Consider the following 16998-nt stretch of genomic DNA (forward strand, 5'->3'; position numbering starts at 1 on the left):
AACTAGAAATAAGTCATCAACCGTATGCTTCCTTTGTATCTGATTCAATTTCGGACATTTTTTTTCCTTTTCTTTTTTTAGAAACAAGAACGTGAGAGAAATTCTTGATCTTCAAGCTGAACTTAAAAAGTATGAAGCCTCTGACTGAGACGGTCTCTCTCTCTCCCTCTAGTTGAAATCTTGGGTGCTTAAAAGTTTGTAACTTTAATTTGTAGGTGTTGTTAACGTGAACCAGCTTATACTTTATATGATTCCCATCTAAACTCGTCAGAAACAACTCTTGATTTCTCATTCCTGATAAATGATTTATGTTTTTTACGTATTTGTGAGGCTGTGATTACGATTATGCAACAAAAATGAATTGATCTTTGTTTTCCCTTCATCTAGAGGTAGTACGGTATTCTTATGTACTCCCTTTTGTTTGATGAAAGTGTTTCCTTTGTCTTGATATGGCCTAAAGTCTAAACTGTTCCATTCTCAAGGGATGAAAATCTCCAATAGTTATTTAGTGTTGAATATGATAATAAGAGTTTTTGAGCCGTGCATGTGTGAATGTGATGATTGGTTTTCTAATACTACTTTGCATTAATGTGGACATAGATATTATTGAAATCTGTTGGTGATGGATTCCTCTGGGGCAAGAAGAGCTGACTTAAGAGCCAAGGCAAAAGCTATGGCAGAGAAGCCTCGGGTTCTGCTTGCTGCTTGTGGAAGTGTTTGTGCAGTAAAATTTGGGAATGTTTGTCGTAGTTTTGCAGAATGGGCAGTGGTGAAGGTAGTTCTCACAAAATCAGCTTTGCGTTTTATTGATGAACAAACACTTCCCCAGGATGTAACTGTATATCGTGATGAGAAAGATTGGAGAACTTGGAAAAAGCCAGGTGATCCTGTGCTTCACATTGAGCTCTGTAATTGGGCTGAAATCATGGTCATTGCTCCATTGTCAGCAAATACTCTTAGCAAGGTAATCAATCAAACTTGAGTGGTTTTTAGTTTTTTTCTATCTGCATTGTCATGAGATGAATAATCTATTATATATGTTCCTAATCATCATGCTTGGATTTGAATCTAGCTTCTCTGTTGTTGAGTACACGCAATGTGTTTGTGTTGGAGAGAGAGAATGCAATTTTTATTACTATGATTTGGAATGACATCGTATCATCTATGTAACAGAGAATACCTTATTGCTATTGTTGTAAAGACTAGTCCTACACTGTAACAATTAGTTGTAGGAGTCACACATGTAGCACATTCACACAATCACTTGATTGGAACCGTTGAATGAGAATTGGACAACTCATATTTTATTTGGTATATCAAACTTAAAATACACATCCCAGATGTGAACTTATCTTCATCCAACAAAGCTGATTCAAGAATCCATTTTCTTTACCAGTAGGACTCAAGATAGCCTTTTTCTTGGCCATGTCTCTTAGCATGAATCATTATGTAACTAGAGTTTGCTTAGTTTGTTAGTCTCTATGTAACTAGAGTTAGCTGAGTTAGTTATAGTTGGTTATGAGTTAGTTACCCTTACAACTAACTATATGCTCAACTGTAATAACCATCTTTGTGAGCTAATTCATTCCCTTCAATATCAATTTCTCTCTTCAATATCCACGACATGCATGAGGTTTATGGTGGTATCAGAGCTCTTCCATTGAAGAGCTATGTTGCGAAACTCTGCTCTTGCTTCTTCTAGAGTTTTCTTTCAATTTTTTCATCATGAATACCAATTCATCTTCGCAAGATCAATCTCTGAATATCCACAACCCATACTATCTTCATCTAGGAAAAAATCTAGCAACTGCACTGGTTTCTCCCATTCTTGATTCAACAAATTACACTTTGTGGAGTCGATCAATGCTTACTGCATTAAGTGCCAAAAATAAAGTTAAATTTGTCAACAGATCCATTAAAGGATATGCATCAAACCGTACACTTCATACAACTTGGGAGAGGTGCAATAATATGGTGGTTGCTTGGCTTGTTCACTCAGTCTCACCTTCCATTAGACATAGCATTCTTTGGATGAATGATGCACGAGTCATATTGAAGTATTTGAGGCCGAGGTATTCACAAGGGGATTTGCTGAGAATTTCAGAATTGTAGCAGGACATGCCATCTATCAAACAAGGTGATCAATCTATAATTGATTACTTTACAAAATTGCATATTATTTGGGATGAATTGGAAAATGATCCAGTTTGTTCATGTTATCCAAAGTGTGTGTGTAATGCTCTTACTAGAGTTATGGAGAGAAATAAACAAGATCGGGTTATGCAGTTCCTCAGAGGTCTAAATGATCAGTTTAATACTTTTATATCCAATGTATTGATGATGGATCCCTTGCCTAGCATAGCTAAGGTCTTCTCATATGCTATTCATCAAGAGAGATAACTTGCAAGTAATGATATAATGGGAAAAACCAGTCTGATTAATGCAGTTAACACCAACTCATTTAAATCAGGAAATATGTGCACCTACTGTGATATAGATAATCATACTATCGATAGATGTTATAGGAAAAATGGTTTCCTTAGAATTATGCTTCCAGAGGAGGAAGAGGAAACCAAGTGGCTTTGGTAGAGGAAACTCAGGAGGAAATTTTTTTTCCTTAGAATTATTCTGTAGACGTTGTTCCCATTAATTTAGAAATTGAAGCTACTTGCCGACGTAACAACGCTGCAAGAAGAAGAAGGGAGCAGGACATAGAAGGAAGCAGTTACACCTCATCTCCTCCTTCTCCGGATCACACTCAGATGGACGGGGAGCCGGCACGAAGAGTCACACTAGAGGACTTCTCTAGTACCGTCACCCCTCAATTCTTCACAAGTATTGCAAAGCCGGAAGTCCAAGCGACCAATATCTCCTACCCTCACTCTCTTATTCAGATGATTCAGGGGAACCTCTTTCATGGTCTCCCAAATGAAGATCCATACGCTCATCTAGCCTCATACATAGAGATATGCAACACCGTCAAGATAGCCGGAGTTCCAGAAGATGCAATACGCCTTAACCTCTTCTCCTTTTCACTAGCAAGAGAGGCAAAAAGATGGCTGCTTTCCTTCAAAGGCAACAGCTTAAGAACATGGGAAGAGGTTGTAGAAAAATTCTTAAAGAACTGCTTCCCAGAAACAAAGACCGCTGAAGGGAAGATGGAGATTTCTTCCTTCCATCCATTTCCAGATGAATCCCTCAACGAAGCGCTAGACCGTTTCCATGGGTTACTAAGAAAAACACCAACACACGGATACAGTGAGCCGGTAAAGCTAAACATCTTCATAGGTGGCCTGCGACCTCAATCGAAGCAGCTACTAGATGCACCGTAGGAGGTAAGATCAAGCTGAAGACACCTGAAGAAGCGATGGAGCTCATCGAGAATATGGCGGCTAGTGATCAAGCCATCCTTCGTGATTGCACTTATGTCCCGACAAAAAGAAGCCTCTTGGAGCTCACCACGCAAGACGCAACTCTGGCACAAAACAAGCTGCGGACCAGACAAATAGAAGCCCTCACAGAAACCCTCAGCAAGTTGCCTCAACAATTACAAGCGGTAAGTTCTTCCCACTCTTCTGTTATGCATGCAAAAGGATGCCTCACATGTGGAGGGACACATGATCCTGGACAATGTGCAGTCCAACAAGATCCCTCTCGAGAAGTAAATTACATGGGCATACCACATTGCCACGAATTCCAAGGCTACAACCATGGAAATCTGTCTGGATTCAATCAGGGGGCAACAGGATTTAATCACTAGCCACCAGGATTCAATCAAGGAAGAAACTTCACACAAGGCTTGAGCTGGAGGAATCAAGGAAATCAATACGAGGAGCACAGGAACCAGCCATTGTACCAGCATCCCAGCAAGGGTCTGAATCAGCAAGAGAAACCTACCAACATAGAGGAACTGCTGCTGCAATTCATCCAAGAGACAAGGTCACATCAGAAAAGCATGGACACAACCATTTAGAATCTGGAGATTCAAATGGGCCAATTGGCTCAAGAAAAAGCCGAACGACCCACTAGAACTTTTGGGGCTAACACAGAAAAGAACCCAAAGGAAGAATGCAAGGCAGTGTTGACCCGAGGCTAGAAAAGAGCATAGGAAAAGGGTAAGGCAGAAGAAGAAGACCAGTCAGAGGAATGAAGGACAGAGAAGAAAGAAGAAGAGAAAGAGGCAGAGGAAGAAGAGAAGGAGGTCTCACCTCCTAAGATCAAGAGTCAGATAGCACGAGAGGCCAAGAAGGAAGAATCACTAGCCCCCCCCCCCCCATAGGATCTCCCATATCCTATGGCACCCACCAGGAAGAACAAGGAGTGCTACTTCAAGCGTTTCTTGGAAATATTCAAAGGGCTAGAAATCACAATGCCATTCGGGGAAGCCTTACAGCAGATGCCCCCCCTCTACTCCAAATTTATGAAAGACATCCTCACCAAGAAGGGGAAGTATATTGGCAATGAAAATATTGTGGTAGGGGGCAATTGCAGTGCAATAATCTAGAGGAAGCTACCCAAGAAATTCAAGGACCCCGAAAGTGTCACCATCCCTTGTACCATAGGGAAGGAAGCGGTAGATAAGGCCCTCATTGGTCTGGGGGCAAGTATCAATCTGATGCCTTTATCGATGTGCAAAAGAATTGGAAACTTGAAGATAAATCCCACCAAGATGACGCTTCAACTAGCGGAGCGCTCAATCACAAGACCATACGGGGTGGTAGAAGATATCCTGGTCAAGGTACACCACTTCACTTTTCTGGTGGACTTTGTTATCATGGATATCGAAGAAGACACATAGATTCCCTTTATCCTAGGCAGGCCCTTCATGTTGACTACCAACTGTGTGGTGGACATGGGGAATGGAAGCTTAGAGTTGAGTATTGACAATCAAAAGATAACCTTTGACCTTTTCAAGGCAATGAAGTACCCATAGGAGGGTTGGAAGTGCTTCAGAGTGGAGGAGATTGATAAAGAAGACGTCAGTATTCTCGAGACTCCAAAGAGTTCGCTGGAAAAAGCCATGGTAAATGCGCCGGACTGCCTAACCAGTGAAGAGGAAGAAGATCTGAAGGCTTGCTTGGAAGACTTGGATCGACAAGAAAGTATTCTTGAGGGAGAAGCTGATTTTGAGACACTAAAGAAGGAGGCTCCGTTCGAGAAGAAGAAGGTAGAGTTGAAGATATTGCCCAATCATCTGAAGTATGTGTTCCTGGAGGAAGATGACGCTAAACCTGTAGTGATCAGTAATGCACTCACAAAAGAAGAATAAAACATGTTGGTAGACATTTTGAAGAAACACAAGGAAGCAATTGGGTGGCACATATCCAATCTCAAAGGAATCAACCCTGCTTACTGCATGCACAGGATAATGATGGAAGACGATTACAGGCCAGTCCGACAACCCCAGAGACGATTGAACCCAACAATGAAGGAAGAGGTAAAAAAAAAAGGTGCTCAAACTTCTGGAGGCTGGGCTCATATACCCCATCTCCGACAGTGCTTAGGTAAGCCCGAATGACTTGATACCTACATGAACTGTCACTGCTAGCAAATATGCATCGATTACTGCAAGCTGAATGAAGCCACAAGGAAGGATCACTTTCCCTTACTTTTTATGAATCAGATGTTGGAGAGGCTTGCAGGACAGACATATTATTGTTTCTTGGATGGATACTCAGGTTACAACCAGATCGTGGTGGACCCCAGAGATCAGGAGAAGACGACCTTTACATGCCCTTGTCTTTGCTTACAGAAGGATGCCATTCAGGTTATATAATGCATCAGCCACATTTCAGAGGTGCATGCTGGCCATTTTTTCAGACATGGTGGAGAAACGCTTTGAGGTATTCATGGACGACTTCTCGATTTTTGGACCCTCATTTGACAACTTCTTGAAGAACTTGGAGATGGTACTACAAAGGTGCGTAGAGACTAACTTGGTACTAAACTCGGAAAAGTGTCATTTCATGGTTCAGGAGGGCATAGTCCTGGGCCACAAGATCTCAGCTAGAAGGATTGAGGTTGATTGGGCAAAGAAAGATGTCATTGAGAAGTTGCCGCCACCACTGAATGTCAAAGGCGTCAGAAGTTTCCTAGGGCATGCAGGTTTTTACAGGAGATTCATCAAGGAATTCTCGAAGATTTCAAAGCCCTTAAGCAATCTACTGAATAAGGACGTGGTTTTTAAGTTTGATGAAGAATGTTCAGCAGCATTTCAGACGCTGAAGAATAAGCTCACTACTGCACCCGTGATGATTGCACCAGACTGGAGTAAAGACTTTAAATTAATGTGTGATGCCATCGATTATGCAATGGGGGCAGTTATGGGACAGAGGCATGACAAGGTATTTCACGTCATCTATTATGTTAGCAAGGTCCTTAATGATGCACAACTGAATTATGCCACCACAGAAAAGGAGATGTTAGCCATTGTCTTTGCCTTGGAGAAATTCAGGTCTTATTTGATAGGGTCGAGGGTCACCATTTTCATAGATCATGTTGCCACTAAGCACCTGCTTTCCAAGACAGACTCTAAGCTGAGGTTGATCAGATGGGTCCTACTGATATAAGAATTTGACATCATCATCAAGGACAATAAAGGATCCGAGAATGTGGTATTCGATCACCTGTCCCGATTAAAGAATGAAGAAATCACCAAGGAAGAACTAGAGGTAAAAGGAGAATTTCTTGATGAGTTTCTTTTGCAGGTTGCCACCAGACCTTGGTTTGCGGACATGGCTAGCTACAAAGCCACGGGAATCATTCCAAAAGAATTTAATTGGAGTCAGAGGAAGAAATTCTTGCATGACACCCGCTTCTATGTGTGGGATGATCCTCATTTGTTCAGAGCAGGGACTGATAATCTATATAGGAGATGCATCACAAATGAGGAAGCACGAAGCATTATTTGGCATTGCCACAGTTCACCCTATGGCGGTCACCACAGTGGGGACAAAACAACAGCAAAAGTGCTACAATCAGGTTTTTTTCTGGCCCTCTATTTTTAAAGATGCTTACGAGTTTATGCGTTGTTGTGATAAATGCCAGAGAACAGGGGGGATTTCTCGAAGCAATGAGATGCCCCTACAGAACATCATGGAGGTAGAGATTTTTTATTGTCGGGGCATTGACTTCATGGGGCCCCTTCCTTCTTCATACGGGAATGTCTATATCCTGGTAGCTGTGGATTACGTTTCCAAATAGGTAGAGGCCATAGCCACTCCAAAAGACGATGCCGAGGTGGTGATAAAATTTCTACAGAAGAACATTTTTTCCCGTTTTGGAGTCCCACGAGCCTTGATTAGTGATGGGGGAACACATTTCTACAACAATCAGTTGAGGAGAGTCCTAGAGCACTAAAATGTAAGACATGAGGTGGCGACGCCTTATCATCCTCAGACAAACAACCAAGTAGAAATTTCCAATAGAGGACTCAAGCGAATCTTTGAGAAGACAGTTGCATCATCAAGAAAAGATTGGGCCTTGAAGCTCGACGATACTCTTTGGGCCTACAGGACAACATTCAAGACTCCCATCGGCTTATCACCATTTCAGCTAGTGTATGGGAAGGCATGTCACTTACCAGTGGAGTTGAAGCACAAAGCATATTAGGCTCTCAAATTGCTCAACTTCGATGATAATGCATGCAGAGAAAAGAGGAAATTACAATTGCTGGAATTGGAAGAAATGAGACTAAACGCCTACGAGTCATCCAGAATCTATAAGCAAAAAATGAAGGCATATTATGATAAGAAGCTACAGAGGAAAGAATTCCAGCCAGGACAGCAGGTATTACTCTTTAACTCAAGGCTAAGGCTATTCCCAGGTAAGCTAAAATCCAAGTGGTCACGGCCGTTTATAATCAAAGAAGTATGACCTCATGGAGCAGTTGAGTTGGTAGACCCCAGAGAAGAGAATTTTGAGAAGAAATGGATCGTCAATGGACAACGCTTAAAGGTCTATAATGGTGGACAACTAGAGAGATTGAAGACCATCATCTACTTGAATGACCCTTGAAGGAAGCCTAGTGTCTAGCTAAAGACAATAAACTAAGAGCTGGCTGGGAGGCAACCCAACATATTTTGTACAAATGTAGTCATTTTTCTATAATCCTAAAAAAAAAAATAGCCCAACAGGTGCAAACAACAGCAGTAGGGGCACAAACAGCAGAAAAGGAGTGGGCTACACGAAGCCACACGCTTAGCGCTCATATAGGCGCTAAGCGCGCATATGATGTCATCTGCGCTCAGCACGTACACCCACTGAGCGCCCAGGTATGTTTTAAATTCTAAATTTTTTTTAAGAGAGGGAATACCAAGGGACACTTCCCTTGGTGCGCTTAGCGGCTCCTGCGCGCTAAGCGCGTATACCATAACTGTTGGGCAGTTGCCCAACCCCTCAACTTCCCTCTGCTCGTTTTTAAATTACAACGACATCAATTTTTCTCCCTTTCCCCTTTCCTGCGCATTCTTACTCCCTTTGCACTCTTTCTCTGCGTTTTCCTGCGAACATACTCACCTTCCTAGTCCTTTCACGCAATTTTCACGAAAAGAGGTAAGATTTGGAATCTGGATTGTTGCCAAAATGATTTGTAGGTACCATCACGCTATGCCCTACAAAGAGGCTTAGCGAGAACAGGCAACTTCAATAAGAAAGGGGAGCACGCTAATCCTGCCCAAACAGCAAATGGAACACCATGCACCGAGGCGCTAAACACGCTCATGACTTTAACAAACGCGCTAAGCGCGCAACCATGGCGCTAAGCACGTGCCAGCAATAGCCAGGAAGAAGGCGCTAAGAGCGGTTGGGCCTTCAAGCCCATCAGCCTCTGTTTTTCTTTTTGCACCCCATTTTACTGTTTGCACCCCTATCTGAATTTCTATTTGCATCCCCTCTGTTTACTAATTGCAGTCTGTTCTTCTTCTTTTTTTTCTTTTCTTTTCAGATGGTTGCCCGTAAACGCCGAGTTGTGCCCACTCCCAGAGAGGAATCCACCTGGGATTCGTCTCGATTCACATCAGAGATCGCATGGCATCGATATCAGGATAACCTTCAGCTTTGGAACATTCTTCCAGAGAGGAACGTCGAGCTTGCACCCGGGATGTTCGATGAGTTCCTTCAGGAGCTCCAGAGGCATCGATGGGACTAGGTCCTGCCAGGCTGCCAGAGAAGAGGATTGATGTCGCTCTGGTGAAGGAGTTCTACTCCAACTTATATGATCCAGAGGATCGAAGTCTGAAGTTTTGCAGGGTTCGAGGACAGGTGGTCAGGTTCAATGCAGAGACGATTAATGACTTCCTCGACACCCCGGTCATCCTGGCAGATGGGGAGGAGTACCCAGCTTACTCCCAGTACCTCCACACTCTTTCAGACCATGAGGCCATCGTTGCCACCTTGTGTACACTAGGCGACGTTTTGTTCCCCTGGAAGCTGCTGCAAAAGGACCTGACGTCACTCGCTCAGACATGGAGTGTCCTTTCTTATTTTAATCTTGCTCCTACCTCACATACTTCTGATATTAATGTCGACAGGGCCCGGCTCATATATGGCTTGTGATGAAGATGGACCTAGACTTGGGCAACTTCATTTCTTTGCAGATCAGTCAGATCGCCCAGTGCAGCACTTCCAGGCTTGGGTTTCTAGTGATGATCACAACGCTGTGTGACATTCAGGGGGTTGTCTCTGATACCCTGATTTTTGAGTCACCCAGTCCTGTGATCAACCTTACTTATATTCGGAAGAACTGCTGGAACCCCGCCGACCTATCTATCACATTTCCAGGGGTCCACCGCACACGCACCAGAGCCCCAGCATCAGCATCAGAGGCTTCTTTTCCTCCTCAGCCTCCTTCTCAGCCTTCATCTCAGGCACCTATTCCTCCACCGGCATCCACTTCAGCATTGTTGGATATGCATGGACAGATGCCCAGGTTTCTTTATAAGGGCCAACAGATCATTATTCAGGACCTGCATCGATTGTCCCTGCACCTGAAGATGGATCCACCTCTCACGACTCCATAGGCCTATATTCAGCAGGTCGCATGGCCAGGAGCCCAGCCCTCTACTCATAGTGGGGGGTAGCCTTCTGGAGCCGAAGCCAGAGCCGGAGAGGATGCTGCAGTTGATGAAGACCTTATTGCTGACTTGGCAGCAACAAATTGGGGCCCATGGGCAGATCTGGGCCAAAGCTGCACATGATCTTAGTTTTCTATGTCTTTATGTTTTTTTTTCATGTTTTTGATGTTTTTATGTCTTTATTTTTAAATGTAGTTGATGTCCTTATGTTAAATTATGTCTTGAACTTAAAAAGTGGTAGTAATAATATTAGAATTCAGTATGTGTTTTCTGAATAAATAATTGCATGATAAGTGATAATTCTTTAGCTTGTTCTGAATGGTACAACACTTGAGATGCTACTGATCATTGGAGAAACACTGGTTCTGGAAGCAAAAGTCAAGTCAAGAAATGGAACATGAACCACAGAGAGGAAAAGGTTAGCTTGATGGAACGAGATCATACCTGGTAACACCTAATGTCCCAATGTTCATGCATTTAGTAAACATCTAGAATTCAATCTTAATGCATTTTAATTATTGAGTCTTCACAAAGGCATTTGGGAGATAAGTAATTGAAATAGGCTTGTCATCGTGAGACATCAGGGGCAAGTAAACTGATAGATGTGGGTAGAACATGTTCAATTACATTGGTAATGAAACATCATAAATTCATGCATCGTAGGCCAATTAGGTTTGTCCGGCCTTAACATCCTCATCTTAATTAATTTATTGATTGCTTGATTTTACAAATTACTCTTGCTTTTATTCTTGCTTTGTACTATTTATCTCTTACTTACAAATTGAAGAGTATTCAATAAAAGTGTAATAAAATCTCTGTGGAAACGATACTCGATTGCCGAAAATTACTACTTAAAGCGAATTGATACACTTGCCAAAGAGTCAACAAGATACATATAAACTCTTTTTCTTTTTCCTTTTCTTTCTCTTCTACGATGGGATTCTAAGACGGCGAGGGAAAGAAATTCCAACAATGGAATTCTGACTATGGCAGCAGTTAAGGATAAAAGAAATTCGTACAAGGAGGAAAAAAAAAGAAGGGGGAAAAGAAACAAAATGACATCAACACACTCTCTCTCTCGTCCTATAAATCACTAAACATTTAATGTGTCATGCCAAGTATATAGATCAAACGTAATGAGGTAATTGCAAAACATTCACAAACCTAAGTGGTCAATGTTACCACTACAACTCTATAACCCTTGCTGCGGATGACTTCCTCAAAAGCAAAGGCATAATTTCCAAGAACAGTATACTAGGTCTTTGATGAATAATGAGTCCGTGTGAAGAAAATTCTTGCTGTGATTCTAAGCGTTTCTTACATTGCATTCGATCTATGGTGGAGCTGCATTTCCTAGCTAGAAATGCGTTAGCATAGAGCAGTAAAATCGTGAGACAATTTTCAAATTCAGCCTGTGATTTTATGTTGTCCCATTTTTTGTTAGTAATAACAGTAAATTTATACAATTTCTGCACCTATCAATCATAATAATTAGTTTTCAATTCCTTTAATTATTTAGCCGTGCAAATCTGTTATTTCCAATTCTGATTTGTTGAGAATTATTAGGAGATTGGTAGCTTGATTCACTACATATTAGGGCTGTTCACTTATATATATATCACTGTAAACTAATATCAAATTCATCAATAAAAGTTACAAACTTATTCCTCTATATGGTATCAGCCTAAATGATCCACCCATTCCCTATTTCTTCAATTAAGGACTTCGTTCCCCACCCTTGCCTCCCATGGCCGACAACAACTCCTTCATTCCCAACCCCCATGAGCCATCCAAACCCCTTTCTTGCATCACTTTAATCTCCATGTCCAAGCCTCCTCTCCCATTGAACCCAACACCATCACCCAGGCCCTTCGCGACCCTGATTGGCGCTCAGCCATGCAAGCCGAATTTGATGCCTTACACCACAACAACACTTGGGATCTTGTCAGTCGGTCCTCTGATCAAAATTTGGTTGGCTGTAAATGGGTATTTCGAATCAAACGAAATCCAGACAGATCAATTGATCGTTACAAGGCTCGGTTAGTCGCCAAAGGGTTTCACCAACGCTCTGGTTGGGAGTATACAGAAACTTTTAGCCCCGTTGTTAAACCGGTGACCATTCACATTGTCCTAACTCTTGCAGTTCGTCAAGGGTGGCCCATACGTCAGCTTGATGTCAACAATGCATTTCTTCAAGGGACACTTAAGGAGGAAGTCTTCATGATACAACCACCTGGTTTTGTCAACAAAAACTTTCCTGATCATGTTTGTCGCCTCAAAAAGGCACTCTATGGGCTGAAGCAAGCACCCCGCGCCTGGTATACGGAGCTTCGCGTATTCCTGCTCTCCCTTGGTTTTGTCAATTCCGCTGCAGATGCATCTCTTTTCATCTACCAAAAACCAGAGGTTACACTTTACTTATTAGTATATGTTGATGATATAATTATCACTGGAAATTCATCTGCAGAGCTGTCCAAACTCATTGCCACACTTGCTGCTCGGTTTTCGTTAAAAGATCTTGGATGTCTCAGTTATTTCTTGGGTGTCGAAGTAATTCCTTCCGCTGCAGGAATGTTTCTTTCACAAAGGAAATATATCATTGATCTGCTACATAAATCAGGCATGACAAATACAAAACCAGCATCCACTCCTTTGTCAGCGAGTGTTCAATTACTTAAGGATTCTGGTGATCTCCTACCCTCTCCAAAGGAGTACCGCACACTGGTTGGAAGCCTTCAATACTTGAGTCTTACACGTCCAGATATCGCCTTCAGCACTAACAAACTCGCACAGTTCATGCAAAATCCAAGAACGGCGCATTGGTCTGCACTCAAACGAGTGCTCCGACATTTGGCGGGCTCTTGTGACAAAGGAGTCTTCATCTTAGCGACTGCTCCTTTGACCTTTCATGCCTACTCGGATGCTGATTGGGCTGGTGACAAGGATGATTATGTTTCAACCACTGGTTACTTGTTGTATCTCGGTAACACTCCCATCTCCTGGAGCTCCCGCAAACAACGTTCTGTTGCTCGATCATCAACTGAAGCAGAATACAAAGCCTTGGCTGACACGGTTAGTGAACTATTATGGGTTCTTTCCTTGTTCACAGACTTGGTCACATGCCCACTGCCAATCCAGTCATATACTGTGACAATCTTGGTGCCACAAATCTCAGTGCTAATCCTGTCTTCCACTCTCGGATGAAACATATAGTCTTAGCCTACCACTTTGTCCGAGAACATGTTCAACATGGCAAGTTTCGAGTGTCTTTTGTGTCTACCGATGATCAACTTGCTGATATTCTAACAAAGCCTCTGCTTCGCCCTCGGTTCGAATCGCTACTGTCCAAGTTGCATCTCTCATCCAGATTATACAACTTGTGGGAGGATATCAGTCATAATAATTAGTTTTCAATTCCTTTAATTATTTAGCCGTGCAAATCTGTTATTTCCAATTCTGATTTGTTGAGAATTATTAGGAGATTGGTAGTTTGATTCACTACATATTAGGGTTGTTCACTTGTATATATATCACTGTAAACTAATATCAAATTCATCAATAAAAGTTAGAAACTTATTCCTCTATAGCACCCATTTATGTTAGCATAGAGCAGTAAATTTAAAAACAATTTTCAAATTCAGCATGTGATTTTATGTTAGCATAGAGCAGTAACTTTATGTTTCTGCACCCATTTATCTCTAAAGCGCACTAGTAAAGAACTAAAATGGTTTTAAAATGCTGATTATTCACATAAAAATAATAGTAAAGTAAAGAAATTTAATTTAACAATTTCTATTTGATTTGACTATCAATTATATCTAAGTTCAGCAGTTATCAATAAATAATATAAACATAATTGAAATGTTTTGGTGAAAAAAGAAATGGATGAGTGATAATAATTTTATTTGAAAACCGGAAGCACAAGTGAAGTGTTGGAGTTGGTAAAATTTTTTGTTTCAATTGTTAAATATGCTAATAGCCAGAAGATAGAAACAAAAAAGATTTTGTTTAAATTTAAATTAACAAGAGAATATTTTGTTTTTAAATTTAATTATGTTAATAGCTAGCTGATAGAAACAAAAATGATTTTAAAAAATAATTTAAATATGTTAACAGTTAGCAGATAAAAATAAAAAATAATTTTGTTTTAAATTTAAATATGCTAATAACTAACATATAAAAATAAAAATAAAAACATTGATCTAAAATTTTAAATAGCAATAAGTTGTTAGGAAAAGAGGTTTTATGTGTGATAATCTGCTAACATGTATTGTGAGAGCACCATCCATGAACATTTCTATGGGGGGGAGAAACCCTTCCAGAGAACAGCATTGCATTGGCATTGATGAGCTTGGCATCACTCTCATCCCACCTAGTGGGGAATGTTAGCGCAATGGCTGATCCTTCCACGTTCCACCATTTACTCAACTGTGAGACTTTATTATTGGCAAAAGATGAGGGAAAGGAATAATCGTGGTTAGGTTTAGCAATTTTGACCTTTAAGGTGTGTTTGTATAGATGGTCAGGACTAAGGACCCTTCTTGTGTGATCATATTTGATTTGATCAGTCATGGCATGGCATATAAACTAAATGTATTAATTACCGACACAACAAAACTAGTTTTTATCTTGTATTTAATTTATTTTTTTTATTGGTGTCCATTATTGGTTATTTTTTATTAAATAATTTAATAACTTTTTAACGAGTTGAATAAATTCTAAGTAAAATGTTAATTAATATACTTATATTTGGAATTTAGTTTTTAGTTGTTTTAAACAACTTTAATAATTAATTAAATAACTTTATAAGTATAATAAGTAAGGCGAACATATGGAATAAATCAAACTAAAAGTTAATATGCTCATAGAAAATAAGTCTACATGACATGAAACAATACAAAATAATGAATATGAAAAATTACAAAGTATAGTGAACGTGAGATCATACAAAAACATGAGATACAAAACAATGATGTAAATATAATTAATGACACCAACACATTACCGAAGGGCATGGAAATTAAGAATATGCTAGCTACATATATATGGACTAAATTAAGAATACACTACTACATGTATAAAAAAATAAATTAAGAATACATAAGTTAAGAAGTTAACAATCGATGTATAATGGCAAGGACCAATCGGTAAGGTTTCCACATATATGAAACAATTGAATAAGTTTTTACGTATAGGGGACATATAGAGAAATACATAAAGGGGTAAAACTATATGTTTAATAAACTTCAATACTATATTTTATTTAAAGATTATGATTAATAAACTTTTACCCCAGTTATAATTTAGAGGTTTTCTTAATAGATAATTTACCACAGAAATAATAGAAAAAAGTAAAAATAATATGATATTTTTAATTGAGTAAAAATACTTAAGTAAAAATAAAAAAATCTCATCATAAATAATGATTGACCGAGTAGCAAACATATGAGTCTGTACTAAAGCAAATAAATAATTAATAATAAATAAATCTTGTTGTACACACACACACACATATATATATATATATATATATATATATATATATATATATATATATATATATATATATATATATATATATATATATATATATATATCCCCCAAAAAAATATAGTGATCGATAGTTTTTGTTGCTATATCATTATAACGAACTGAAACAATAATCTATTGTAATAAGTGTTTTATTATTGTTAGATTTTCAAATAAATTGATTTTCTCTTTCATTATGTTCTATTGGTTTATTAATTTAATGTGGTATAAATTACTCTAATGCACTGTTTATTCTTATACTGGCATAATTACATAGTCAAAATTTTCAATTGAACATAGTAATATACGTCACGTATATCATTTAGGGACTAAATTGAAAGTAAGTCCTAATTAAAGGAATATATAATGTAACTTAGAAAGACTAACAATAATAAGTTGTAAAATATATAACAAAATAGTAATAAGTTGTAAATGTTTAGAGACTAACTTATTCGGGGGAAGTTGAATTCATTTATTTGTTTTATTTAAAAGACAAATTCAGTTAGAGCCAGCTCACAAATTGAGTGAATAAAATGAAGTCTTATTCCATAGCTTCCTCTGAGCTGAGAGAATTCAAAAATCTTGAAACTGTTTCGTCTGTGTTCTTGTTCTGATTCTCATTGCAGCGGTAAAGGGAAAGAAAGTTCGTCAGAGATACATACTCGCAAGGTGATGGAACTTCTTCTTCACTTTCTTTCTTTTTTGTTTCTTTTCTTTTTTTGCTTCCATTTAGTTTTGCATCATTTGGTGCATGGTGAATTCTGGAGCACCCCATCAGTGTTCAATGCTTCAAAATCTTTTTTTTCAATCATGGGTCGTCATGCACTTCTTTTTGTGTGTCGTGTGTATGAGAGAATGGTTTCTTCTCTTTCAAGATTCTGTTTTATCTCTTCATTTTGTGATCATGAATTATTGTTTCTGAAAATGTGCTAAAAGGTGTCAAATGTTGATTTCTTTTCATTTCCATGTGCAAGCAAATCTTCTTTGGTTTGTCATGGACTCAACTCAACTATGTTCTTTCTGTTTTGTTATGTTATATCTTTCTTTGTGTTTAATATCATTTTTATTTTCATGTATGGATAATAGAAACTAGAAATAAGTCATCAACCGTATGCTTCCTTTGTATCTGATTCAATTTCTGACATTTTTTTTCCTTTTCTTTTTTTAGAAACAAGAACGTGAGAGAAATTCTTGATCTTCAAGCTGAACTTAAAAAGTATGAAGCCTCTGACTGAGACGGTCTCTCTCTCTCCCTCTAGTTGAAATCTTGGGTGCTTAAAAGTTTGTAACTTTAATTTGTAGGTGTTGTTAACGTGAACCAGCTTATACTTTATATGATTCCCATCTAAACTCGTCAGAAACAACTCTTGATTTCTCATTCCTGATAAATGATTTA

General features: G+C 39.2%; 1 protein-coding gene across 1 annotated transcript; it reads left to right on the forward strand.

Annotated features, from left to right (window-relative positions):
• Positions 1-390: 390 nt before the first annotated feature.
• On the forward strand, positions 391-16837 carry LOC106796822 (phosphopantothenoylcysteine decarboxylase-like). The gene is made up of 5 exons (XM_026126902.2): positions 391-964; positions 2273-2277; positions 14312-14457; positions 16229-16271; positions 16771-16837. Exons 1-5 carry the CDS (start codon positions 623-625, stop codon positions 16835-16837), a joined length of 603 nt encoding a protein of 200 aa, XP_025982687.1. The 5' UTR covers positions 391-622.
• Positions 16838-16998: the final 161 nt, after the last annotated feature.

Source organism: Glycine max, chromosome 18, assembly GCF_000004515.6.
Source record: "Glycine max cultivar Williams 82 chromosome 18, Glycine_max_v4.0, whole genome shotgun sequence".
NCBI lineage: Eukaryota > Viridiplantae > Streptophyta > Magnoliopsida > Fabales > Fabaceae > Glycine > Glycine max.